The sequence below is a fragment of the Hypomesus nipponensis genome, chromosome 11, assembly GCF_054491055.1.
Source record: "Hypomesus nipponensis isolate SF chromosome 11, ASM5449105v1, whole genome shotgun sequence".
Lineage (NCBI taxonomy): Eukaryota > Metazoa > Chordata > Actinopteri > Osmeriformes > Osmeridae > Hypomesus > Hypomesus nipponensis.
The window spans coordinates 3,129,418-3,157,051 of NC_140371.1; the positions used below are offsets into that span (position 1 = coordinate 3,129,418).

Here is a 27,634-nt window from a genome sequence, read left to right on the forward strand (position 1 = left end):
TCTGTAGAGCTGGTCACCTGTCTGTCTCCCTGTAGAGCTGGTCACCTGTCTGTCTGTCTGTCTGTCTGTCTGTCTCCCTGTAGAGCCGGTCACCTGTCTGTCTTTCTCCCTGTAGAGCTGGTCACCTGTCTGTCTGTCTCCCTGTAGAGCAGGTCACCTGTCTGTCTGTCTCCCTGTAGAGCTGGTCACCTGTCTGTCTGTCTCCCTGTAGAGCTGGTCACCTGTCTGTCTGTCTCCCTGTAGAGCTGGTCACCTGTCTGTCTGTCTCCCTGTAGAGCTGGTCACCTGTCTGTCTCCCTGTAGAGCTGGTCACCTGTCTGTCTGTCTGTCTGTCTCCCTGTAGAGCTGCTCACCTGTCTGTCTGTCTGTCTCCCTGTAGAGCTGCTCACCTGTCTGTCTCCCTGTAGAGCTGCTCACCTGTCTGTCTGTCTCCCTGTAGAGCTGCTCACCTGTCTGTCTCCCTGTAGAGCTGCTCACCTGTCTGTCTGTCTGTCTCCCTGTAGAGCTGGTCACCTGTCTGTCTCCCTGTAGAGCTGGTCACCTGTCTGTCTGTCTGTCTGTCTGTATGTCTGTAGAGCTGGTCACCTGTCTGTCTGTCTGTCTGTCTCCCTGTAGAGCTGGTCACCTGTCTGTCTGTCTCCCTGTAGAGCTGGTCACCTGTCTGTCTGTCTCCCTGTAGAGCTGGTAACCTGTCTGTCTGTCTGTAGAGCTGGTCACCTGTCTGTCTGTCTGTAGAGCTGGTCACCTGTCTGTCTGTCTCCCTGTAGAGCTGGTCACCTGTCTGTCTCCCTGTAGACCTGGTCACCTGTCTGTCTCCCTGTAGACCTGGTCACCTGTCTGTCTGTCTCCCTGTAGAGCTGGTCACCTGTCTGTCTCCCTGTAGAGCTGCTCACCTGTCTGTCTCCCTGTAGAGCTGCTCACCTGTCTGTCTGTCTGTCTCCCTGTAGAGCTGGTCACCTGTCTGTCTCCCTGTAGAGCTGGTCACCTGTCTGTCTGTCTGTCTGTCTGTATGTCTGTAGAGCTGGTCACCTGTCTGTCTGTCTGTCTGTCTCCCTGTAGAGCTGGTCACCTGTCTGTCTCCCTGTAGAGCTGGTCACCTGTCTGTCTGTCTGTCTCCCTGTAGAGCTGCTCACCTGTCTGTCTGTCTGTCTCCCTGTAGAGCTGCTCACCTGTCTGTCTCCCTGTAGAGCTGGTCACCTGTCTGTCTGTCTGTCTGTAGAGCTGGTCACCTGTCTGTCTGTCTCCCTGTAGAGCTGGTCACCTGTCTGTCTCCCTGTAGACCTGGTCACCTGTCTGTCTCCCTGTAGACCTGGTCACCTGTCTGTCTGTCTCCCTGTAGAGCTGGTCACCTGTCTGTCTGTCTGTAGAGCTGGTCACCTGTCTGTCTGTCTGTCTGTAGAGCTGGCCTGTAGAGCTGTCAGTCCTGCCTGCTTACCAACAATCTCTAAAGAACTTCACCAATACAGGTCACCTTAACTCATCTTAAAGCATCTAATCGGTAATTTAAAGATTTCCTAAATGTTCATAAAATAAAGTTGGCACACAATGCAATAGACCATTTCCTGTTCAATGAGACTAACCTCCATAACCTTTCATTCTCCCTTCTATGTTGCGCATCGGTCACAAGACCCCAAACCTCACCAGACTTGAGCTCAATCGAATAAGAGTAACAGAGTTAAACTAGGAGCTCCCTCACACCTCCTCTCGGTAAACCACAGCCTTGTCTGTGGATGTTGCTGCCGGGCTACAACCCTTCCCTGGCTGCCCTCTGTGTTCAACAACCTCTGTGGTCTGATGGCCGTACCTTGTAGGTGCCGTTGGGGTTCTTCATGTAGGACACCAGGAAGATGTCGACAGGAAGCAGGGCAGATGTTATCAGAGCGATGGCGAGAGCACAGATGGCGGTGATGGTTGAGATGACCTCGCTCTCCTGAAGGCTTTGGTACTTCCTGATGTAGACCCAGCAGAAGACCAGGATCACCTGGACAAAGCAGACACACCAACACAGTTAGGGTCGTGTTATGGCTAGCTAATAAACTCTGCAATTAGGGTTCCACACACAAGCTAACATTGTGAGACTTATTACTGTGTTTGTCTTACAATTATCGGTGCGAGTGCTTCACCAGAAGATAAATAGACACAATTATTTACACACAAATCAGTTCCAAACGACCCTGTCACACAGATGTTATGGCTACCTGGGACATACCTGTCAGAGGACAACAGATGACAGAAATAGAGGACTACCAGGAAAGTTCAATCCAGTTGGCATTTAATTGCAGTGTGAGATCAGTCAATCTAGCTAAACCATTTACTGAGGCCATTACATAATACCACGGGCCAAATATCTAAGGATTTCCCGTTGATGGATGTTTTAGCTCATTTGTTACTTTGAGTTGTGTGATACTAAACGGACGTCAGAGAGAGGTTGTTAGGGTAATGGTTTGCAGACTTATTAGCTGGAACTGAACAGCCGTTCTCCACATCGACAAGGTCGTATTCCAGACACACAGGCGATGAGCGTGCGCTGTTAAAACCGTTCCGTGCATTTTAAGCAATGTCATTCCGAGACAGGATCAATTAAAGGTCCATACACTTAATCCTCACACATCTTGTTTTGCCAGGTGATGTCACAGGCTTTGCATCCTAATCTAAGACGCTTCGAGAGAATTGGGTGAACCAGTAAGTGAAGCGAGAGAAGACCGAAATAAACATGTTCCTCTTTCACATGCAAATATAATCATGAAGACGTGCGAGATAAGGAATTGAAAGTTACGACCCTTATGGTTCGATGTGTGTGGTTTGATTTCCAGCTTGCTTTCTGAGCTAGCTTACTGCTGACTGTTGTCATGTGACAATCCAAAGACTGATTATTATAGCTAGCTAGTTAAGCTAATGCCAACTGTGACAGTTCGAACTCACTTTATGAATTTCATAAAACTAGTGTCAGTGACAGTCATCTGCACGAAAAGACGGCAATAACAAGATACTTAAGAGCCATACTAAAGCTTTCCTACAAGTAGCACTAGACTTATTATCAAGTATGGCAAGATAGCTTGCTAACTAGCACTAGCAGCTTACACGGCCAGCTAGCTGCTAGCCTAGGCCATGAAGCACTGGAGCTTATGCCTCACATATTCCCTCCAAAGCAAATATGATACCATGTATGCAGACCAATATATAGATAAATTACACTACTTCAGGGCGCTTACCAGGAGAACGAGGGTGAAAATAGTCCAGCCGAGGGCTGACTCCGAGATCAGCGACAGATCAGCCATCTTCACTGTTCACTTCCTGAAACAAAGTAAACACAGAACATGTGCTTCTGTTGATACCGGGAGGGGGTGGAGACACGGATGGTGGCAAATCGAAGCTCTGAAAAGTGTTTTTTAACATGGACATTATATATGTTTTATTATTATAACTATTTGTTACAATTTTTGATGCAGCATCTTTATTTTACTATTCAAATTAGAAAGCAAGCGCAGCCCACATCATTCTTTTAAAGAATGTTGTCACATATCACAACAAATCACTTATCCATGTCACAGCGTGGCTAAAACAATAAATCCTATTTGGATTAAAAACACCTAGCCTATTAGGTTCTTATGAAAACAGCACGTATATGGAACATGCACACATCCTATCATAATGTAATCAATTAATAAAAACAATAATTTATATTTCAAAAACCGTTTCAAATAATAAGAGGGAGGACCGATCACCACTTTGTCCTCAGTTTTTTTTTGTTTTTTTTACGATTTCTTGCCCTTGATGTCACTAAATGAAGTAGTCATTTTGGCACATATCCAGTCCAGACCAATCCGTGTATGTTCCCAATCCTGATTGAAGGACAGTTTAAAAGCCACATTTAATTCCCTTCTTCACAGTTCCAAGCTGACCACTTGTGAGGGAAACAGGTGAGCAGGCATCAAAGCAGCCTCTTCCCATATTGAAATGTAGCCTTGACAGAGCAACTTTGTTACCGTGTTTTAACTCCAAACCTTCTCCTCATTGATATGCACCATACACCTGCAGTCACTCTCATTTTAATTACTTCTCACCACTCACTGCCTCCGCCACTGCTAGCAGAGGAATAAAAGAAACGCTGTCTGATTTTAATAGGCGTAATTACAAATGTGAAAGGTGTAAGTTAATAGCACTTTCCGATGAGTGAAGGCCGGAGTTTTTGGCAAGCGTGTATGCATCCGCATAAGGAAACACAGCGGTGATGAAACACCGAGCTGCTATCCAGAACCAGCTTTCTCTACTCTAACGATGGATGACCGAGGACTTTGCTCTGCAACATTTCCGGTGCCATCTATACGTGCTGGTCATGGCTTTTATTCTGAAGTCTACTTTTAAATACAAAAGACTTATATAATTTTCAAGGTGGCCGAGGTGAAGACTTCGTAACAGGACATGTAGGCCTAACTGTATTTGTCTCCCTGAACAGCCGAGCACCAAAGGAACACCCGCTACACATGTTGTTAGTAAAGCGCTATATGCACTATATAATAAAGCTAATTCGATCTTTGGTCACAGAGCTCCTTTGAAAAATGTACCAATGCCGTTTAGAAAGAAGGATGGATTCATTGAGCCTATTTGGAGCCAGCTCCTGGATTGTAGGGTTCAGCCAGTCACGTGATCTACATGATATGGATTTTTTTATACAAGGATTTTCCACCCACTTCAAAATAAGTAATGCAGCACATTCAGGATGATACTTGTTGTTGTGTTCCATCACCACTTTCCTTTGTCCTCTGACAAACTACTCTGCTTTGGTCTCAGATTCCAGCACCAGTGTAGTCAAGGCCCACGACTTCAGCCATGGGAAAAAATAAAGAAGAACAGGTTGAAAATCCAATGTTAGGGCTGGGTGTGTGGAAATGTAAACACATGTTGGCAGTATAACCGTGTACTGTATTTCTACATTGAACAGACACGGTGGATCATTAGTCCAGTACCTAAGCTTAGATTTATTTAGGTAAACATGTCTGTAACATCATAACATTAACCTCATTTTACCCATAAGCCCACAGACTGGATGCTCCTGGTGAAACTGATTTGGACAGTTGCTATGGTGAGTATTCAGCCAGTGGGAGGTAACCGTGATGGACAGAGACACATGTTAATTGCTTCCGGCTTATCAAGCTGTCCACAAGCTACAGCTGCAGTGTAGATGGGGTTACCACCCACATAGTCCCTCTGCCAGGCCGGGCAATGCCTCTCCTCCAGGTCCATTCCTGACATCACAGAAGAATCCAGGTGTTCATGGAAGCTGAACAGGAGTTTGTTTGTGTCTCTGTCTTTTCAAGGGGAGTTCGGCAAGGACGAGGAATGAAGGACAACAGGTCGCAATTGACCCGTCCCGCAAACAAAAGAAGCGACGGATTTCTTTTTCCGCCGTCTGACTCTATATATTGAGTTTGTATTCAATGAAGGCCCATAAGAGCACTCTGCTGCAGAGGATGAATGAGGCTCCCCAATGTCTGTGGTTTGTATGGCCTAGACAGCCCATTACTTTCTCTATGGAGACAATGGAGGGGGAATATAACTGTTTGTTTCTCCACACAAAGCCAAGATAGAGTGTGCTTTCTGCCGAACACTTTAGTCAACAAGCGCGGTGCTTTGTCGCGCCGGAGCTACAGAGGTTGAATTGTGTACACGCGTGTGTTTACATTGGGTAGGTATGCAATCAACTGTCTTCACGCTCGGCACATTATATTCCAACATATATTACAGGCGGCAAACAGGGCATTTGTGTGTATTTTTTTTAAATGTATTTGTAATGCCCTTTCACTGCGCCTTGTGATTGTGAGCATGAGTGATTGGAATCATTGTTTTCAAATGGCTGAGAAGAGCAGGACAGGTGTTTTTGAGACCCCCCCCCGGGAAGCAACAGCTTGAACGCTGCCTCAAAGGACAACACCGCAGCAGCGGCACCGACACAGGGCTCCCCTCACACTGCAGGTGGAGCAAACAATCCAACGGCTAATGTGTTTGCTGATTTCCAGAGCTTGGCTAAATACAAAAGGCATCCCAAACACACACATCGAGAGGCACACCTGTGGGTAAAAGACAAAGGTGTTGTCCTAGATCATAGGCAGAGAGAATAAAGTCAACGTCTGAGCTGACACAGGAAGTAATCAAATCAAATTGACAACATTTGTTTTCAGACCCATTAGTTCAAGTTCAAGTCTTTCATTGTCAGATGTATAGAACAACACAGGGTCAGGCTGCACAATGAAATTCTTTGGACAAGACAATGCAAAGCAACCTGGTATAACATGACATATAAGTACTCAGAACATGGATTACACTTATGATAAGCTAACATATAATATAAGAAACCTCCTAATATACAAAATAATACACAATACAGTATATTAAACCTATAATACACATAATATCATATACTAACCTAAAAACCTATACTAACCTAGAGAAAAATAGGGTACAATTAGTGCAACATTGCTGATATTGCAACCAGTAGCTGAAAGTGCAACCAGTAGCTGAAGTGTGTAAAGTGACTAGTGTGAGTGTCGACAGTGTATCAATGTCCATATCAATGTTCACTCAGAAGCCTGATGGCCCTTGGAAAGAAACTGTAGTCCAGTCTGCATGTGCGAGACAGAATGCTTTGGTATCGCCTGCCAGTAGGCAACGGGGTAAAAAGACTGAAGGATGGGTGGTAACAGTCTCATAGGATCCGGCCAGATTTCCTGAGATATTGTGTGTGGTGGGTGTCCTGTAGGGCTGGGAGCTTCCTGCCGATGATGAACCCAGCAGAACGGACCACACTACGTAGGGCCTTGCGGTACCTGTCTGTGCAGCTCCCATGCCACACTGTGATGCAACCAGTCAGAATGCTCTCTATAGTGCATCTGTAGAAGTTAATGAGGATGACTGAGTCCATGCCAAGTTCTTCAGTCTCCTCAAAAAGAAGAGGCGTTTCCGGGCCGCTTTGACCACCTTGTCCGTGCGAACAGACCAGGTGAGATCATTATACACGTCATAGAGGCTTCACAGCTGTCCACAGACCAAAGTCCCAGGTCCATGCTGAACCCTCGGAGGAGAGCAGGAGGTCGTCTGTTCCGCTGGCCCAGGTCCATGCTGAACCCTCGGAGGAGAGCAGGAGGTCGTCTGTCCCACTGGCCCAGCTCTCTCCGGCCCCAACTCTCTGCAGGGCTTCAGCTTCCCTGGAGCCCGCAGAAAGAGGAGCAGCAAGCCAGCAGGAGGAAGGGGAGAGGGGGAGGAAGGGGAGAGTGGGAGGATGGGAGGAGAGGAAAAAGAGAGGGGGAGGATGGGAAAGGGGGAGGTTGGGAGGAGAAGTGAAGGAGGTATAGACAGTAATAATGGGAAAGGGGGGAGAGGGGAAAATGAGAGAAAAGAGGGGGAGGTAGGTATGGATGGTAAGGATGGAAGGAGAGAGAGGAAAGATGAGATGAGAAGGGATTGCATGTCTATCTTGTGTTTAGCACCTCCCGGTTACATTTATGAGAAATTTAGCAATACACCAACTGGCAGTAATTAAACTTGAAAAAGAATGATTACCCTCCAAAACACACCAGCTCTCGCAAGAACTAGACAGTATTGTGAATGTTTGTTCTGAGTAGTTCACTTTTAGTAACATACGAAATAAAAACACTGGGTAATTTAGTAATTTTTTATACTATTATGATACTATTTTGTCAATATATATACTTGACATGAAACTAATATTCTTGATCAACTTTATCTGAACTTGACCTCAACAGCGGACGAGCAGTTGGCCTGCACATCATGCTCTGCGGTTTTAATGCGTTTCCAGTTAATCAGTAAATTCTTTGAGAGAAACTATTAATTCTCAACGTTAATGATTTGCGTGAAGTAAATTTCATCGAAATCTCCATATGTCATATATATATATATATATATATATATATATATATATATATATATATATATATATATATATATATATATATATATATATATCAACAGTTATACAGTGACAGCTTCACTGAAGCACTGTGTACAAGAGATTGCAAAACATTCTCGTGGCCTTTGGGTCTGTGACAAAAATAGTCCTCAACTCCTATGGAAGGATCGAGCTGTTGAGTGTGACATTACGGTGGTAAAGAGGCCTATACATTCTCGTTAGAATTTTGTATTTTATTTAATAGTTTTTTTATTTTTTTTATTTTGGCATGTGACCCAACACCCTACACAGTTGATTAAACAACGAAGAGGTAGGCAATTCATTTTCACCAAAAGCTATTCAGAATGCCTAGCCTATTTCATCCGTAAATCTTTGAAACAAGGTCCTACTGTCTTTGACAACTAGTTTTCTTATTATGGTTTACCAATTCAATCAATACAATAATAATAATAACTTACTCTGCTCGCGCTACGAAATTGATCTATGAAACACTTAACAAACGTGACTTGAATGTAGAGAACGTGTTGTTCGTTTTTGCTTATTGAAACTGCTGTCCTTTCTCTATAAAATATTAAACCTCACGTCTGATCCTGCCGGCTTTCAGTAATTCCTTGCGCCGGTTGAGGTGCTCTATGTATCTTAGTTTTGACTGAAGGGGAGGGTCACTCGCAGAGACTAATAAGGACTGGGATCCAGCATGAGTCCACATTCTCACTTTAATTTCCAAGTCCTACTTTGGAATAGATAACTTGAAGATGCGTTTCGTACATGGATTGTTCTTTTAGGCTGTAGCGGGAAACTTTCCATGCAATTGTAAGTAGCGCAACTGATTTGATGTGTTCCACTTATCATTTACACATAACATAATGGGGGCTGTTTATAATTTCCATATATAATTTCATGGACTGAGTGTCGATCTGCTAGTAATTTGTTGTTTGGCACAGAAGGGGATTTTGCGCATGCACCGCGTGAAGAGTTGGAAGTTGTGCGCTTTAACGGGACAGTTATGTTTAGTTGCAGTTGCACTTGTCGAGATTTATGGTCCCTCCGTTATGAGTGGAAAACATGCTCGTGGATTGTAACACTGTACACACATGTGGGGTGGTTTCTGTTCAAACAGAATGAATGCTGCTTTTAAATAGGCTACTGTAGTTAAATGCGCAATTGGAATCATAACCTGAGTCATTTACTTCGTTTCGCTGTTTGTGAAATTCCATTCGTTGATTTCACTTACACATGTTTTCGTTCTTATTTAGTAACGGGCACCTATCGTTAAAACCTCAAGGTGGGCAAAAAAAGCCTAACCTTGTCCGCCTGTCCGTCCGGTGAGGTTATACGGTTTACTGTCGTGCGCGCGATTTCAGAGTGGTCCATGATAAAACTTCTTTCATAGATCTCCATGTACAGGAACCTACCGTAATCTTGTGCATGTCTGTATTTTACACGAAAACAACGTCCACTTGATTTTTGTTGCCCTAGAATAGTATACGATAGACTACCACTACTCCTGTGTCTCGCAACCACCAGGCAGAGTGAGTCTCCATGCTGACTGCATATCAGCTCAGGGGCAGAGAAGTGGTAACAGTTGCCAGGACACCAAGCTGAAGAGCCTGGCCGTATTTCTTAGGGTGAAACGGCCTGCAGACTTCAAATAGCTTACAGGTGGTAGGTGACAACCGAGACCCCTACACCAAGTTCTGCAACAGCCTGTGTTGTAATGCATGTTGTCTATCCTCTTGGAAATGGAGCAGATGAACTTGATCAGTAGACTTTATCAACGAATACAAGATTTGGCGTTTGGCATTTTGTGAAGCAGAGCCCGCAGTACTGAAGTGCAGAATCATTTAAACGTTGTAACCAACTCTACTTTAGCACACTCTTGATTACCGGGCCCATGTGAAACTGTGTATCACGTCATGTGGAGTGTTGAGACACACCACAACAGTGTGTGTTTACCTCCAGGTTTCCAAGAGCTCTGATTTCTCGCAGACAGAGGAGCCATGAACTGCCTTCTAATATGGACACTCTTCCTCTGGATAGTAAATTCCATTCCTTGCACTGTTGGAATGGCGGTGAATGAGAGAATAGGTACGTATCAAAGGCTGTCAACACTTTTCCCTCAAGACACACTTTCTTTAGTTTTCCCTGGAAATATGTTTTGAGAACGTGGAGTTCTCCTCTCTTGGCACAGGCACCAACCATTAGAGTAACAAACACTACCCCTCCTATTCTCTAGATAAGTCCTGTCCATCTCTGAAGTTGGAAGAAGGGCGATTTTCGGAAATTTTAAACGGCACGTTAGAATTCACAGGTGAGTATTCCGTCTACACTCTCAGAAGGATCCTGACACTATAGAGATAGAACCCGGGGTTGAATGGTCACAGAGTGGTACGACCTGTACAAAGTGTTGACGCTATTGTTCTCCTCATTGATGTGCTGTGGTGTTTACTGTACCAGATGGGATTGTAATTCACACTTGGAGATAAATCAGAAGATTAAAAGATGAGTTTTTTTAATCTGTAATCATTTTCTCTTCAGAGTTTGATAGGAATCAAAGAGCCTTGACTGTTCTGTTCTCTGATGTTGTGGAACATCACATTTTCCCCCTGCTGACCCTCCATCCTCTCCCTCCTCTCTCCTCTCCCTCCTCTCCCTCCTCACCCTCCTCTCCCTCTCCCTCTCCCTCTCCCTCCTCAACTTCCTCTCTCTCCTCACCCTTTTCTCCCCCCTCTCTCTCCCTCTCCCTCTCCCTCTCCCTCCTCAACTTCCTCTCTCTCCTCACCCTTTTCTCCCCCCTCTCTCTCCTCTCCCTCCTCTCCCTTCTCTCTCTCTTCACCCTCCTCTCCCTCCTCTCCCTCCTCTCCCTTCTCTCTCTCCTCTCCATGCCAGGGTTTGATCTGACTGAGAAGTTTCTGCTTCGAAAAGGAACCGTCACAGACGACAGGCCGTCATTCAGACTGGGCAGCAGCCCTCTCATCAAGCCCACAGAGTGAGTGGTGTGTGTGTGAGTGTGTAAGTGTGTGTGCCTGTGTGCCTGCGTGCATGCCTGTGTGTTTGTGCATGTGTCTGACCATGTGCGTGCGAGCGCGAGTGTGCAAAGCAATAGACGAGTGTGATCCCGGTGTGACCGAGGACAGGGTGGCCAGGACTATTTGCACCGTACGCATCACTCAGCGTGTGATTGGATTACGCAGTGTGGGAGCCACAGGACGGTGGGTTGGCTGGTGTCGACGGATATTGAACATGAAGCTCGGAGGGGCTCAGAGAAAGAGACACCTCGAGTTGGTTTTAATGACAAGAAATTATGACTTTGTTTGGAACAGGTCAAAAACAAATGCGAATGTTTCTCTCTCTCTTCTATGAAAGTGTGTGTGTGTGTTTAGCTAGGCAGCTTGCTAGAAGCGATCTCTGACAGCTGAGGAAGAATGCTGGCAAGCTGCAGGACATGCAGATTTGTTTAGAGAACGCATTAAAAGCTATTAAATGTCCAAACAACTTGTGCCTAAATCCAGTTCCCCTAGGACTTGAAAACGTGCCATGGTAATATTTAGTTTGCGCGGCTGCAAACTGATATCTTCTCAGGGTATGAAGCCGTCTGTGTTCGGCTGATATCTGAAATAAGAAAAAAAAGAAAAAAAGAAAATAGTGAGATTTGCCGGCGGGCTGACGAAACGCGTTAACCCCGCACCTCACCTGACCACGGCGATGAAACTGTGGGCTTCCTGCTAATAAGGGTAAAACGGTGAGGTGAGCCGTAAGACGTGGAATAATTTGGACCGAATTAATATACATTGGATCTCACAATTTCCCAAGGGGAGAGAGACCTGGCAGTGAGTAGCTGGAGGGTCTGGGAGAGAGAACAAGCTCAAATCAGTTGTAATGAGCCGGACATATTGAAAACTTTTAATGGTGCACAGAGGTGCCACTTATTCATGGTTACTTTGTTCCTGGAGCGATGGCCCTGCCCTGCAGGTTAACCTCAGCGTGATGAATGACAGGAGGGAGGAAATGGATTATTTTAACAGCTGGTATGTTTCACCTTGATCAGGTGGTTGTGAACCCGCTAAACGTGGATTCATTTAGCAGGAAGTGGATGAAGATGACAATAATGACACTTCAAAAAGTGTGTCGGCAGGTCGGACACTGTCAGGGATGGCATCAGAGCCTTGTCTTTTTTGGAGAGAAAAATTGGGGCTTGATTCTGAGCTGGACCTCTGGAGATGCTGCTTCGAGGACTCTCTCAGTGAAATGATTCTTCACCCTTTATCTTGTATATTTGTCTTGTTCTACCATAAAACCCAGATATACATTTATTTTTATTCAATTTGATTCAATTTGTGTTTTTTGTTTTTGAATGTTTCCTTAGAGGGACCAGAGAAGCTCTGGTCCTAGATATGTCCAAGACAAAACATTCCGATAATTGGATTTTAGTATATGCTTTTATTCAAAGCAATGTAAATTAGTGCATTACACAGTAGTGGTATCAGACAGGACACACAAGCACATTTCTAACAGCATATCTGTGGTGGCGCTAAGGAACATGATTCCACTGATACGGCAGTGGAAATAGAACATCACATCTCAAGTGCAGCATCGAAAAATGCAATAGTTGCCACATGCAAGAAAGGTTCGTTTTGCAGGCTCCACAAGATGTAAGGAACAGATTACGGCACCCTTCGGTCAAGTGCTTGGTCCAGGTAGATTCCTAAGAGGTGAATCTTCAGACCTTGTTGGGCACTTCTCCTGGCTGTGGGGTGTTTGAGACGTCCAGGGTGGGATGTTGGGAGGTTGTGAAAGCTAACACCATGAGTCTTGTGAAGGGATATTTGTAGTGTTTTACTGTACCATCCGACTGTAAACACACTGTTCTGGCAGGAGGGATCGCGAGGCAGGTGATCTGAGATGTGACTCGCCTCTTAGACGCTCAGACAGTCCCCTGTGTGGATCTTCTTACCCGAACCCTGAACCTGCCCCAAAAACTCCCTAAACACAAGTCCCCCAACCCTGGTTACTAACCCTGGTTACTAACCCTGGTCACTAACCCCTCCCCTGCCTACCACCGCACTACCACCGTTCCCCCTCCGTAAAGGCAGAGGTGGACTGGTCTGGGGGTCTGGGGGTCTGGCTGGGGTCTGGCTGGGGGTCTGGCTGGGGTCTGGCTGGGGTCTGGCTGGGGTCTGGCTGGGGTCTGGCTGGGGGTCTGGCTGGGGTCTGGCTGGGGTCTGGCTGGGGTCTGGCTGGGGGTCTGGCTGGGGTTTGGCTGGGGGTCTGGCTGGGGTCTGGCTGGGGTCTGGCTGGGGTCTGGCTGGGGTCTGGCTGGGGGTCTGGCTGGGGTCTGGCTGGGGTCTGGCTGGGGTCTGGCTGGGGTCTGGCTGGGGTCCCGATAGAGCCTGCTGGATGCAGTGGGATCCAGATGGCAGCCTGTCTTGTTCCTATGGGAACAGCTGTTTGAGATGACAGATTACTGTGGGACCCGCATATACAGACGGATCCCTCTATCCCGGCAATATGTTTTCCGACATTTAATTGCTGTCACTGTCTGTAGGTAAACACGCACACACATTCACACCCACTCACACACACACACACACACACACTAACACACACACACACACACACACACACACACACACACACAGTAGCACCAACACAAAAACAGAGATGATCTTACCTCTGCAGAATGGTGATGCATATTGATTCCCCTGTGAGGGCCCCCCCCTACCCTGCAATGGGTGTGTCTGTATTTCTCCAATGCTGCTGCTGTGTGTTCGCATTACCCCCCCCCACCCCCCACCCCCCCACCCCCCACCCCCCCCCCCCAACTACCTTAACCGGCTCAGTAACGTAGCTGTAGCTGTATGATCACCCCCCCAACCCCCCACCCCCAAACTGTGTATTAGTGTTACGAACCCCCCCCCCTCCCACACACACACACACACACACACACACACACACACACACACACCCTGACCCTACTCAGCCAGGAGATCGTACTCTCATTTCAGAGAACTGGAACCAATTTAGTTACTGCGGAAAATGCGAGCGTCCGCACTTTCTAAACTTCTTTGATTGCCTGCTTATTCATACAGCTGGGCTCTGCATTGTGTTGGCTTGTTGTCTCCCACTCTCAGCCCTGAGACAGAACGACGAGCACACAGGCTCTGTTACGTCAACTCCTTAAGGAACGTCGGAAGCAACACTGCACCACAGTAATCTCACAAAAAAATCCCAGCGTGGTTTCCTCTAGAGAAGTGAAGAGTGAAGTGTTTGGTAAATGGAGTGTTTTTAGGTCTAGAGTGTTTGCTGAAACGACAGGAGTGTGTGGTAAAGACAGATTAAGGTATCGCTGGTGTTGATCCAGAGTTTAGCTACAGCATGGTAGCAGTGCTACTCCGTGGAGTCTGTTTGAGTGTTTGTGCCACTGTTTGTACCACTTCTCCAACAGCCAGAGAAACTCGGGTGAGAGAATCTGAGGCAGCCGGGGGTGTCATGGTTGTGAACGTTGACCCAGGTCGCCCGCGCAAATGCGTGCCCCCCTGTACACGTAAACGTGTGGTGCTGGCAGACCGGGGAGCCGTCTGTCTCTCTGAGGTGGGCCACGCATCCATGTCAATTTGCACTGGAGCGACAAGATACCCTGCATGGCGTAATAAACGTAAACACTGTGTGACCTTTCAGCTTTTCCTCATGTTAATTCCTCATTCTATCCTACGGGATTCTTTACCCTGAGTGCAGTTTCATCCCTGACCCCTAACGCCTTGTTTAAAGGGGAATATCTGAAGCAAAGTCCCCAGTCTTATTAAAGATCGTACCACTCTGTCTATTGAATTCCAATGGAAATTTCTTCCGGGCCCTCGGGCAACGAATCACCTTCCCACTGTTTCCCCTCTGCCTGCACGCGGGCATTTGATCTTCCTGTGGCTTTAACTGGGTGCATACATCATTTTAATCATGTGCCGTTTGCGGCGGTCCCTGACAATTCAGGAGACCCACATTGTAGAAGGGTCCAGCTCTGAGAGAATAGGAGATGATCTATGAGGGGAAAAAACTCATTTCCGGGCCTGTCGGAATTCTCTCTCTCTCTATCTCTTTATCTCTCTTCCACTCTCTCTTTCTCTCCCTCTCTCTCTCTCTCTCTCTCTCTCTCTCGGTCTTTCTGCCTCTCCTCCTACCTCTCCCTCTAGGTCTCCCCCTCCGTCACCCCTCTCCCCTTCCTTCCCCTCTCTCCTTCTCTCTCTCTTCCACCCCACCCATCTCCCCCTTTTTTCTCACTCTCTCTCTCCCTCCCCCCGCTTTGAATGACCTTACCATTGTGTTTTTGCTGATTATGATTTATTGTGTTTGCGGTCCCTCACTTTCCGATGCTGAAGCATTCAGATAATTTCATCAGTCGTGTAGTTCCAGCTAATTAAGCCCATTTTGGCAGGCAGGAAGTGAAAGGAGTCCCACCAGAAGCTGAGCGACACAAGCAGATACACGGAAGAGGAGTAATACAAGTCGCTATTCAATACGTGATTGAATCTCTTCCAGGGTCGTATTCCTATTGAGGTCCTCACAATGTCATTTTACTGGAATGTTTAGGCGCCCATATTGAGGCTGCACAGAGGCCTGTGCTAATGACTGTTAGCCCATTGTGACAGTCCCGCTCAGAAGCAGACCCCTGGAGATCCTGTGTCCATCTGCTGCACCAGCAGGTGAGGACCAGTTCCATAGAAACCCCAATCAATGAATATTAGGTTGGCAATGAAATGACAGGGACGCCTGAATCAATTCCCTCCAGTTGAATGAATCATGTTTGACGTTAAATCAAAGCACTTTTATGTGAGTGCCACTGCACTCCGGGAAGGGTTTGAAATATTTGCTTAAGTCATTAAAGCTGATTGGCTCTCTGATTGTTGAGCGACTCAGGAGTAGAGGGCACAGTGTGCAGAACCCCCCTCCAGCCCCTCAAGCACATCACTGGGTAGGCCTCTACAAATGATCTTATGCTGGGTGATTGTGTGGTAAAACGGAATCAAGTCCAATTTATCGCCTCGCATTCCCCTGACTAATCATTTACTTTAGGACTGCTTTGTTAGCTCAACTGCTGGTGTTAAATGTGATTTTTCTTGGAGCCTTTGTTCAGCTGCTCAGACTGAGCTTGTCTCTCCAGCCTGGTGTTTCCTGGAGGTCTGTCTGATGAATACTCTCTGGTGTCCATCTTCCGCCTGAGGAAGACCACAAAGAAAGACCGGTGGTACCTGTGGCAGATTTTCGACCGCCTGGGAGACCCACAGGTAAACCCAGCAGGACACTCTGGGAACAGGCCTCCTCTGACTCCACCTGGTTTCATCTGATCTGGTTTGACTTGACTTGACCTGAACCGACTTGACTTGGGAATAAACTGTGTGTAGAAGCTGTGTGGCTCGCATGCTACTGGGGGGATGGGATCATGTTCCTCTGGGAACAGGCCCAGTAATGAGGTGGGCTCAACACACAGTGAGCTCGAGAGGAGCTTACACATGGACCCAGCATGCTGTTAACGTTTTCTGAATTGGGTTTGCTCTGAATTGGCTCTGCAAGCAAGGGCAACATGAATTTACTTGACAGTTTGATTGTGTGTGTGTGTTTCTCTGTGTGTGTGTACGTGTTTTCTCCGTGCGTGTTTCTGTGTGCGTGTGTGTTTCTGTGTGCGTGTGTGTTTCTGTGTGCGTGTGTTTCTGTGTGTGTGTGTGTGTGTTTCTCTGTGTGTGTGTATGTGTTTCTCTGTGTGTGTTTCTCTGTGTGTGTGTATGTGTTTCTCTGTGTGTGTTTCTCTGTGTGTGTGTATGTGTTTCTCTGTGTGTGTTTCTCTGTGTGTGTTTCTCTGTGTGTGTTTCTCTGTGTGTGTATATGTGTTTCTCTGTGTGTGTTTCTCTCTGTGTGTGTGTGTGTGTGTTCCCCCCAGGTGTCCGTGGTGCTGGACGGGGCGAAGCGTGTGGTGGAGTTCTCGGCCCAAGGCCTCCTGAGGAACATCCTCCACTACACCTTCAGGAGCCGCCAGCTCCACGTCCTGTTTGACCGCCAGTGGCACAAGCTGAGCCTGTCAGTGCAGAGCAGCATGGCCTCGCTCTACGTGGACTGCAGGCTGGTGGAGAGACGCCCCACGGACGACAAGGACGCCGTGGACTCCAGCGGCCGCACCGTCATCACCACGCGCGTCCAGGACGGCAGGCCGGTGGATGTAGGTTCAGATGATGTGATGGTGGATGTAGGTTCAGATGATGTGATGGTGGATGTAGGTTCAGATGATGTGATGGTGGATGTAGGTTCAGATGATGTGATGGTGGATGTAGGTTCAGATGATGTGATGGTGGATGTAGGTTCAGATGATGTGATGGCGGATGTAGGTTCAGATGATGTGATGGTGGACGTAGGTTCAGATGATGTGATGGTGGACGTAGGGTTCAAATGATGTGATGGTGGATGTATAGATGATGTTATGGAGACTGGTTTGTACATGGGTAGAGCTATGGTTGTGGTGGTTTTTGGGTTAGGATTTAAGGCTTTTCACAAACCACACAAAAGTTAGTTTACTGTTCTTACCACTAGAAAATTTGTCATTTTACCACCAACAATTACTTGGTTTGGTATTTGGTTTTATTTTACCTTACCAAGGAACACATACTTTGAGATAAAGAAATGCAGTTTTGTACTGAGTTTTCCTTGAGTTCTTCTAGAAAAAGCATGCTCACTGTTGATGACGATATCCTGACACTTGTCAAGATCTGGAATACAGCTCTGCATACAGCTGTTTCACAAGCACCACTGTGCGGGAGCACCAGCAGCATGCCATCCAGCAGACCCTGCTAGACTCTGCAGGGTCGTGACCTTTAGAATGGACCACTTCCTGTGTGTGATTGTGTGTTGCTGAGCGTGAGTTGTGTGGCCGGCCCTGACGAAGTCTCCCTTGCCAGATTGAGCTGCTCCAGATCCTGGTCTTCTGCGACCCCTACCTGGCTGAGCTGGAGACCTGCTGTGAGGTTCCTGGCTCCAAGGTGAGCAATCCACCCCTGCTTCACTTGATCATGATGGCCATGATGTTCAACCATTTACTCATTTTTTATGAAATATTTTTTGGGATAAATTGCCATCAAGCTAGCCTCACCCAAATGCTGATACAAGGACAGCTTATTATGCTGTGTAATGGATTCTGTTGTAGGGCATATACGGGATTTAATTTGAGAAAGAAACATATTACAATTGCATGTTTTCTATTTGTTCCCTCTCATTCTCTCTCGCTCGCTCTCTCGCTTTCTTTATTTCCCTCTTCTTTTCTATCTCTCTCTCTCTCTCTCTCTCTCTCTCTCTCTCTCTCGTGAGAGAGACAGAGGGAGAGAGAGAGAGAGAGAGAGAAAGAGAGAGAGAGAGAGAGATAGAGAGGGAGAGAGAGAGAAAGAGAGAGAGAGATAGAGAGGGAGAGAGAAAGGGAGAGAGAAGAGAGAGAGATAGAGGGAAAGAGAGATATAGATATAGAGAGACAGATGGAGGAGTCGAGAGAGACAGACAGATGGAGACGTGGAGAGATAGAGAGGGAGAGAGAGATAGAGATATAGAGAGACAGATGGAGAAGTAGAGAGCGAGATGGAAAGGTTAAAAGAAAGAGATAGAGAGAGAGATTAAAAGAGAGAAAGAGAGTTCTCCTTCTCAGAATACTATTAACCCTATTATCACATTTTGCCGACACAGTGCACCTAAACAACCGCATGTTATAACACCTAACAGCAGGTCCTAACAGTCTAACCAGACATTGGATGCAGCTTTCATGAAATCTGTGATGACCAGCCTGCTAACAGGGCCATTGCTATCTGTGATGACCCAGTGCAGGACCAGGGATGGCTCAGAGGGCACCGTGCCCCCTCAGGAGCCGGGCCAGAGGCCCCGGATGCTGTCCCTCCACCCCCACCGAGTCTCCAGGCTCCCTCAGACCCCCAGCGACAGATGCCAGTGCTCAGCAGAGAAGGTACACCCAGCCCCCTCATTAGCCTCTAATGGAAGGAGCCTAGGAGCTGTCACTGTTCCTCTGAGAACACACAACCAATCAACACCAGCCGGCTAATAAATGGACAATTAAAGCCTGTTCAGTCCATTGAGTCTGCTGGAAGACCACCAAAGGCTGGGGAATAAAAACGTATTAGCAGCAATTTGGCATAAGTGAGTGTTTGCTTGGTGGAAGACATGCTCTTCAATCACCAGCGGCTGTTGGTTTCATCCAAGGCACATCTCAGACAGAGCCTCTGCCAGGCTCTCCACGAGTCATTAGGAAGGGATTCTGTTCCAACCTAAAGGGACATTCCACCAATTCTTCTGTCTTTTTCTTGTTTGTTGTACGTGCAGGGGGACCCCGGGGTTCCAGGGTCGGCAGGGCTGCCCGGACAGAAGGGCGACACGGGAGACAAGGTAGCGTCATTCAACCTCCCCCACTCACCATCTCACCCGCTGCTCTTTACAGCACGGTGGACAATCACAGTCCTGCATCTGTGCTGCATGGGCCAAACCTGCCATCCCATTATACTGACATTGTTACTGGGAGCTAATGGTCCCAAATGCAAGAGAACGCAACACAGGACATATGAATCAAATGGAGGGGTGTTTGATGAAGGATCTGGGGGAGGAACGTAGACCCATCAGGGGGGTGGAAGACATGGTCTGGATGACTGGAACCTGGAGCCATGCCCAGGGGACAACAGGAAGCAGGAGACATCGACAGGGCTGTGATAGTCATACCCATCCCTATGTATCATATATGTACCAATACTATGAGTGATAGAAAAGAGTCATGGTGGTATTTGGTGTCTAGCTGTAATTGTTTCGTAGGTCCTGGTCGTCCCTGTGCTGGTGGGCAGCTGAACTGGGTCCATTACAAATCCATGACATTTAAGATGATTTGAGGTGTGTTTGATTCGTCTCACAGTTGTGGGCGCGATTCGACGGTTTCATTGTGAAATGCCTGCTGCAACCCGAGCATTTGAAAACGTTAGCAGAGAGAGACCTGACCGGAGGGAGGTTGTGCAGCGGGCCGTTGAGGGAGCGAGGAGAGAGCAAGGAGGTGTCCCTCACGGCTGAACACGCTCTCTGAGAGGAGGAGCTGCTCAAACTGCCGGTAGGGGAATGACAGGAATCCATTAGGAAGAACAGGTGGTATTCTGGCAGTTTGGAGCAGATGGCCAAGGAGGTCATCGGCCCAATTACACTGTCCTGGGGAGCAGCGCATTTCTCTCAGCTTCTGTTTCAGAGCTTGTTTTGGGAAAACCGCTCCGGAATGTTCCGCAAGGCCCGACAGCGTTGCCACGGCTTCGTGGTTGGCGTGGGAACGGGAGCAAGCTGGTTGTAGCTGCAGCTTTGCTGGTCACCAGCTCATGTTAGATGTTTTGAAAGGGAAGCCGGGTTTGATGCTGTGGACAGTCCGGGCCAGAGATTCCAGGGTCTCGATTGGTCCGTCTCGCTCCTCTGTCTCTAACTCGGTCTCTGTCAGCCTTCTACTGGCTTCATCACCCCACAGGCTCGTACACATTCTGTCTCCTCCATCCAGTCTGTCTTCAGTAACCCCCCATCCCTCACCCTCCCCTTCTCCCCACCCCCCATCCCCTCCACCCTCCCCATCTCCCCTCACGTGTACCCCCTCCTCTCGCCTCCCCCAGTCCCGCTCTCCCCAGTCTCTACCATGCAACCTGGACATGTCCCAGGTCTCAGAGCAGCGTAATCAGGCGGCAGGGACGTGCACAGGAATTTTGAAGGGCAGTTGCTCTGGCCTGATAAAAGGGCACCCCCCACCACAAAAAAAAAGAAAAAAAAATAGCCTGCCTACTATTTATGACAGGGGTGTCCAATCCTGGTCCTCGAGGGCCGCTGTCCTGCATGTTTTAGATGTTTCCCTGCTCCAGCACACCTGATTCAAATGAATGGGTCGTTATCAAGCTCTGTGGAAGCCGGGTAATGACCATTCATTTGAATCAGGTGTGCTGGAACAGGGGAACATCTAAAACATGGTTGGACACCCCTGATTTATGATAATAATTCATGTAATCCATTAGTTCCATCATTTATTTTTCTTGTTAAAACAAAATGTTATAAACTAACCATCAGCAGACATGTAGCTTGGTTTTCCTACCAAAAAATTAGCATGTGATAACGGGCTTGTTGTTTGGTAGGCAAGCTTGCCGTCTGATTATTTAGGCCAGTGGTTCTCAACCCTGTCCTCAGGGACCCCCTGTCCTGCATGTTTTAGATGTTTCCCTGCTCAAACACACCTGATTCAAATAAAAGGGTAGTTATCTAGCTCTGTAGAAGCCTGGTAACGAACATGCATTTGAATCAGGTGTGTTAGAGCAGGGAAACATCTAAAACATGCAGGACAGGGGGTCTCTGAGTTATATATAGAAATGTAATACATTTCTACAACTTAAAACTTACCTTTTCTGACAATGTCAAAGCAGTTTTTATCGACACAGAATAAAACAACCGTGACCGTCTCTTAAGTGTAGTAAGGTACACATAGCCTGTGCACGTCCCTGTCAGGCGCTACCGTCATGTGTCTAGTACTGTCCGGGCATGCGAGGGCTAAGCTGGCTCTTTTGGCTCTGTTTGAGGACCTGTCCCCCTCGCCCTGCGACTTTATTAATGTGCCGTCGCTTCCTGTGATTGGATCTGATGTTGAGCTGTGTTGTCGAGTTGTGTCGTTGAAGGGGGCGATCCGAACGTGCCAGCTATTGATTTGCTGAAGATCTGCGATTCGATTTGAGACGCTAGCTCAGTGAGGCAGGTGTGAGCGTAGCGGCACCTCTCCCAGCACAACCAGCCGCTGCTGCAGGTCACTGGCACTGGCACTAGCTTTTAACTTGATTATGCAAATTGTGTTCTGTTCCAATCGTCATAATTAATTGCCAATTATCAAGCCAAGCTATATATAAATGAGACGCAATATACATCAGCCACCAGCCTAGCGGTTCCCCAGGAAGTGTTGGTGAGCAGGGGTGACCTGCATGCATTTGGAGAAGACCTGTGTCAAGTTCTCCAGAGATGTCTGAGGGCAGGCGACAATGTGTGGTCTATCTCTGGGCTGGTAGACTGGTCTCTGGGCTGGTAGACAGGTCTCTGGGGTGATAGACAGGTCTCTGGTCTGGTAGACAGGTCTCTGGTGTGATAGACAGGTCTCTGGTCTGGTAGACAGGTCTCTGGGGTGATAGACAGGTCTCTGGTGTGATAGACAGGTCTCTGGGGTGATAGACAGGTCTCTTGGGTGATAGACAGGTCTTTGGGGTGATAGACAGGTCTCTGGTCTGGTAGACAGGTCTCTGGGCTGGTAGACAGGTCTCTGGGGTGATAGACAGGTCTCTGGGGTGATAGACAGGTCTCTGGTCTGGTAGACAGGTCTCTGGGCTGGTAGACAGGTCTCTGGGCTGGTAGACAGGTCTCTTGGGTGATAGACAGGTCTTTGGGGTGATAGACAGGTCTCTGGTCTGGTAGACAGGTCTCTGGGGTGATAGACAGGTCTCTGGTGTGATAGACAGGTCTCTGGTCTGGTAGACAGGTCTCTGGTCTGGTAGACAGGTCTCTGGGGTGATAGACAGGTCTCTGGGGTGATAGACAGGTCTCTGGGGTGATAGACAGGTCTCTGGTGTGATAGACAGGTCTCTGGTGTGGTAGACAGGTCTCTGGGGTGATAGATCTCCGGGGTGTCTCTCAGGCTAAGGTTCAGGGCTGAACACATATTTATAACCCACTACACAAGAATTAAAGGTCAAAAGGTGGACATGGTCGTAGTAAGGTACACTGACACACACACACACACACACACACACACACCAGTGCTGTGCCTTGCGTCATGCTGTCCTGGGCGTATCTCTGACACGTGTCATGTCAAGGATGATGACCTCATTCATCAGGAGAACCACATACACTCATAGATGCACACACATTTTCACATAGGCACATACCCACACATATATATATATACTTTCACACACACACACACACACACACACACACACACACTCACACACACACACACACACACACACACACAGGGGCGCAGCCATGAATTGAAAAAGAAAAAAAAAGAAAAAGAAAATATATATTTATATTTGTTGATCATTTCTATTAGTTTTTCTATTTTTGGGGGCCCCTGTCAGTCAGGGGTCCTTAGAATCGTCCTAGCATTTCCCCCCTATAGGGCGCCCCTGCACACACACACACAAACACACACACGCACACACGCACACACACACACACAGAGACACGGCACACACGAATCAAATCACATTTATTTGTATTGCCCTTTTTACACGCAAGCATGTCACAGAGGGCTTCACATACGCCCATAGAACTGCCCCTCAACCAACCTAAACCCTCAAGGAAGACAAGGAAAAACTCCCAGAAAAACTCCCAACGGGAGAAAAAATGGAAGAAACCTTGGGAGGAGCAATTCAGAGAGGGATCCCCTCCTCCAGAGACGGTTGGCGAGAGAGATGAGCAGAACACAAGCTAAACATAGTCATACAATGTCAATGGGTTTTGAAACACCAAAATCCATTGTTCAACTTTATAGATGTAGGACAGGACACACACACACTGTCATACATGCACGTGCACACACACACACACAGACACCGCACACACACGCATGCAGACACACTCACACACTCAACACAGACCAATAACGAAACCATCATCAGTTCACAGTGTTCCTGTATTCCCTTGCCCTGCTATAACAGCTATCTAAGATAGACTGTACAGTAAGTAGGCCTGCTGTGCCACAAGCATAACTCCTAGCTAAAGTAGAGGGCAGGAACATATCAAGTCCAATATCCATCCCATCCCTGTGTGTACAACATGAAGGGAGAGTGACACACTGCCTGGAGGATGTGGCCTATCTCGACAGGGAAACCACGTTCATTTTAACGAACGGGGTGCCATGCTGCAGTATGACAAACTCAAACAGAAGGCTTCTCGTGTAGTGTGGGGTTGTGAGAGGGCAAAGTGAGGACGTTCAAATAAGCACCACAACGTGCATAACGATGCACAAACAAGGTTTGTACAGCCAGCAGTTATCCCAGTCACAGCAGTGGCTGGTGTACACTTGTGTACACTGGTCTACCAACGCTGCCTTCATATCCAGCTGACTTGATCTGCCTTCATTACTTTTCAAAAAAACTGCGGCAGGAAAACCCATGACTCTAAACCAGCTGTATATCACACTAATTTCATGCTCGTCAACATAGATGAAAAAGTATTTTTCCCCCTCGTATTTTCCTCGAAAGCGTAAGTAACGGTGGCTACCCCCATCCACACATGCATATTTAATTGGCTGGTGTGTGTGAAATCTCAGAGGACCTGTAGTGACCAATCAAACCCTCTCTAATTCAGATTTACAACATTTCCTTCAATGAAGGTTAAGCTGGGGGCCGGATAAGTGACGGCTGAGTGAGTAACAGCTCTCGTCTCTCCATAAACTAGAGAGCCACTCACGCTTGCAGCAATTAGGCCTAAACCATCTAACACAGTCTTTACTTTGACAAAATGAGAGGGGGAGATTATGAAAACGTGATCTATACTTTTAATAAGGTAACAAGCACCCTTCCCTCGAATGTTTAAAGGCCTTACAAGGTTGTCAATTTAGCTTGCCTTGCATGAAGATTAACACAAAGACTTTAAATACTTTAAAGACAGCCAAAATGAGGACTGTACAGTAGGTTAATCACTGTGACCTACAAGGAAAGCATTTTGGAGAGGGAGTAGGATTATTCCTGCTATGTTTCTGCCAGAGGAAGAATTACCCTGACACCATTAATACAGAGAGAGGAGGAGGAATAAGTGTCATCCCTAAAGCAGGGATTAAACAGCTGAGATTAATCCAGGGGTCCGTCAGGAAATTAAAGAGATAAGTGTGAGGATGTCTGAATGCAGCTTAGTTGAAAGGAAATCCATTTTCCTCGGCAGAGTGAACGAAGAGTCCTATTGGCTCACGTACAGCTCCTTGATGTTCAATGAAGAAGCAAGACAGAGCAGCGGAATAAATACGTGAAATGTTCCTTTTTTCCGCCACACAATGCAATATCCCTGATCTGTTTGGCAGCCAATTAAAGCACTTTGCTGCCGACTCTCTGGTTGGGATTTCATTCAGTCTTCTCTCTAATTCAATATACCTTTGAATGTCCCGGAATTTCTTTCGGAGACAGTGGACAGAATTGGATGAACGATTTGAATGAACCTGGTCAATCTTTTCCTGACTAGATTTCCTCCTATTGTTGCGTTCCTTTCAAAAAAGGTTTGTTGTTGCATAAGAAGCCTACCAATTTCTGACGAGAACTTCTTTAACAGAAGTACAGTCTGTCTATCTATCTAACCATCTGTCTGTCTGTCTGTCCGTCCGTATCTATTGATATCTATCTAGAGAAACAGGGACTGTGTAATAGCCCCTGTTGTGATGAGGGGACTGATTAAAGCTGGTGTGTAGCAGTCATAACAATATTTTAGTATTTCATTCTTGGTTATTGACCTTCGACACAAACATGAATACTGCAATCTCTTCGGTTAATTGTTCAATTTCAGAAACTTTATAATTATTTTATAATTGGCTCAATTGGATAATTGTCTTAATGGGATCGTTATAGCTGTCACGGATGAGATGTGCTGTGTTCCTGTGTGCTTGTGTTCCTACCATGGTCTGGCCTTCCTCGGTCTGTGTCCAGGTCCTCATGTCTCTCTGTCAGTTCCAGTGTTGGGGGTAACGCGTTTCATAATATTATTACATAAGTGAGTAACAAAGTACTATAACGCGTTCGTTTTTGACATTGAGTAATATTATTACAGTTACTTATTTAAGTAACTTGCGTCAATTTCCCAAGTTACTGCATGAATTCAACAAAAGACAATAATAGCCTTAGAAATACAGTGTTGCCTAAATGACAATTCCTGCGCGCAGTGTTTGCCTTTGATTCACGCTGCAGACAAACAGGCAGCAGAACGTGTAAGCTCACGTTTTCTAGTGGAAGAAGAGATAGGAAAAAACATTAAAGTGAATTGCAAACTCTGCCCGAACGAAACACCATGTACTGCCGAAAACAGCCAAACTTAAAAAACACCTTGAAAGTATCCAGAGAAAGGAAGCTGGAAGCTAGCGAAAAATCCACTTAAAACCTTAACAGAGATAGCGAACCGTTCCCACAACTTGCTACTAATAAAAGTAATAGTAATATAATAAGTAATAATATTACTTTGTACAGTAAGTAATAATGTAACTTAATCACACTACTCTTACTCAACAATAACAAGTAATAACTAAGATATTACTTTTTTAAGTAACTCCCCCCAACACTGGTCAGTTCAGCACTCCTTCCCCAGGGGAAGCAGGAAGTGCCGTGACGTCAGTCCTCTCAGGGGCTCAGGCAGTAAGCTGCATGTGTTGGGATTCCGGCCAGGTGTTGGGACAGTGTAAACGCTGCTAGCTGTGTTTCCCTGGGCTCAGCCCAGGCTGCAGCAGCACAGCTTCAGACTGCTAGCTGTGTCTCCTCCTGGTCTACAGCAGCACAGGTTCAGACTGCTAGCTGTGTCTCCTGGTCTACAGCAGCACAGGTTCAGACTGCTAGCTGTGTCTCCTGGTCTACAGCAGCACAGGTTCAGACTGCTAGCTGTGTCTCCTGGTCTACAGCAGCACAGCTTCAGACTGCTAGCTGTGTCTCTTGGTCTACAGCAGCACAGCTTCAGACTGCTAGCTGTGTCTCCTGGTCTACAGCAGCACAGCTTCAGGTTGCTAGCTGTGTCTCTTGGTCTACAGCAGCACAGCTTCAGACTGCTAGCTGTGTCTCCTGGTCTACAGCAGCACAGGTTCAGACTGCTAGCTGTGTCTCCTGGTCTACAGCAGCACAACATCAGACTGCTAGCTGTCTGGGGGACATATTCCAGAGAGGGGCCTGTGTTGGGACTTGTTCCGGGGTGTTCCAGAGAGGGGCCTGTGTTGGGACTTGTTCCGGGGTGTTCCAGAGAGGGGCCTGTGTTGGACTTGTTCCGGGGTGTTCCAGAGAGGGGCCTGTGTTGGGACTTGTTCCGGGGTGTTCCAGAGAGGGGCCTGTGTTGGGACTTGTTCCGGGGTGTTCCAGAGAGGGGCCTGTGTTGGGACTTGTTCCGGGGTGTTCCAGAGAGGGGCCTGTGTTGGACTTGTTCTGGGGTGTTCCAGAGAGGGGCCTGTGTTGGGACTTGTTCCGGGGTGTTCCAGAGAGGGGCCTGTGTTAGGTGGGTTGTTGCAGCTGTTGACCTGGGCTGAAAGAGGCTCAGCGCGGAGGGTGGGAGGTTAAACATGGGAGCCCCTGGACTCTCACTAATGGGTTGATCATTATTATCAGGCTGTTGGACTAAAGTGCTCTAATGGGTTAATAATTGTTAATAATAGTTGTCTAACTAGCAATCTAATGGCTTTATTATTATAATTGAACTAACGGTCTGATGAATTGATACTTGTTATTGAACTCATGGTCTAATGTGTTATCAAACCAACTGGCTTATTTGTCAATCTTCCTTTACTGTAGATTGACTTGTGTGTCCCCATTCATTCACTGTTACTGTCATAGATTTTACTGGCCCATTTCTGCACCCTTGGTTAACTAACTGTGTCAGTAATCATGGTGACTTATACACAGCAATATGTTTTGGTCTCCATACGTTGCTTGGGAGACAACTATGAGGGGCTCTCAGCAC

General features: G+C 47.0%; 2 protein-coding genes and 1 long non-coding RNA gene across 16 annotated transcripts in view; 1 reads left to right on the top strand and 2 right to left on the bottom strand.

Moving 5' to 3' along the window:
- lmbrd1 (LMBR1 domain containing 1) overlaps positions 1–3,327 on the bottom strand; it is a 68,416-nt gene extending 65,089 nt beyond the window's left edge. The window contains exons 1-2 of the mRNA XM_084709752.1: positions 3,213–3,327; positions 1,805–1,981 (exon numbers count right to left, since the gene is read on the bottom strand). Of these exons, the coding sequence (XP_084565878.1) occupies positions 1,805–1,981; positions 3,213–3,278 (243 nt within the window). The 5' untranslated portion in view covers positions 3,279–3,327. The remainder of the gene's footprint in view (positions 1–1,804; positions 1,982–3,212) is intronic.
- Positions 3,328–6,188: 2,861 nt separating this feature from the next.
- On the bottom strand, positions 6,189–9,761 carry LOC146267705 (uncharacterized). Its single transcript, XR_014768873.1, has 2 exons — positions 9,340–9,761; positions 6,189–7,202 (listed from the first exon to the last, which is right to left on the bottom strand). It is a non-coding gene; the product is annotated as an uncharacterized LOC146267705 (long non-coding RNA).
- The window catches only part of LOC146267706 (uncharacterized), a 132,724-nt gene continuing 113,181 nt past the window's right edge, over positions 8,092–27,634 (top strand). For 12 of the 14 annotated variants that reach the window (XM_084709767.1, XM_084709757.1, XM_084709771.1 and 9 more), the window contains exons 1-9: positions 8,584–8,737; positions 9,887–10,012; positions 10,161–10,235; positions 10,814–10,913; positions 16,077–16,200; positions 16,851–17,126; positions 17,860–17,940; positions 18,765–18,905; positions 19,280–19,342. In XM_084709767.1, coding sequence (XP_084565893.1) covers positions 9,925–10,012; positions 10,161–10,235; positions 10,814–10,913; positions 16,077–16,200; positions 16,851–17,126; positions 17,860–17,940; positions 18,765–18,905; positions 19,280–19,342 — 948 coding nt within the window. In that variant the 5' untranslated portion in view covers positions 8,584–8,737; positions 9,887–9,924. Of the gene's footprint in view, positions 8,235–8,583; positions 8,738–9,886; positions 10,013–10,160; positions 10,236–10,813; positions 10,914–16,076; positions 16,201–16,850; positions 17,127–17,859; positions 17,941–18,764; positions 18,906–19,279; positions 19,343–27,634 lie in introns of those variants that run through there. The other 2 variants (XM_084709758.1, XM_084709760.1) reach the window with 2 other exon arrangements.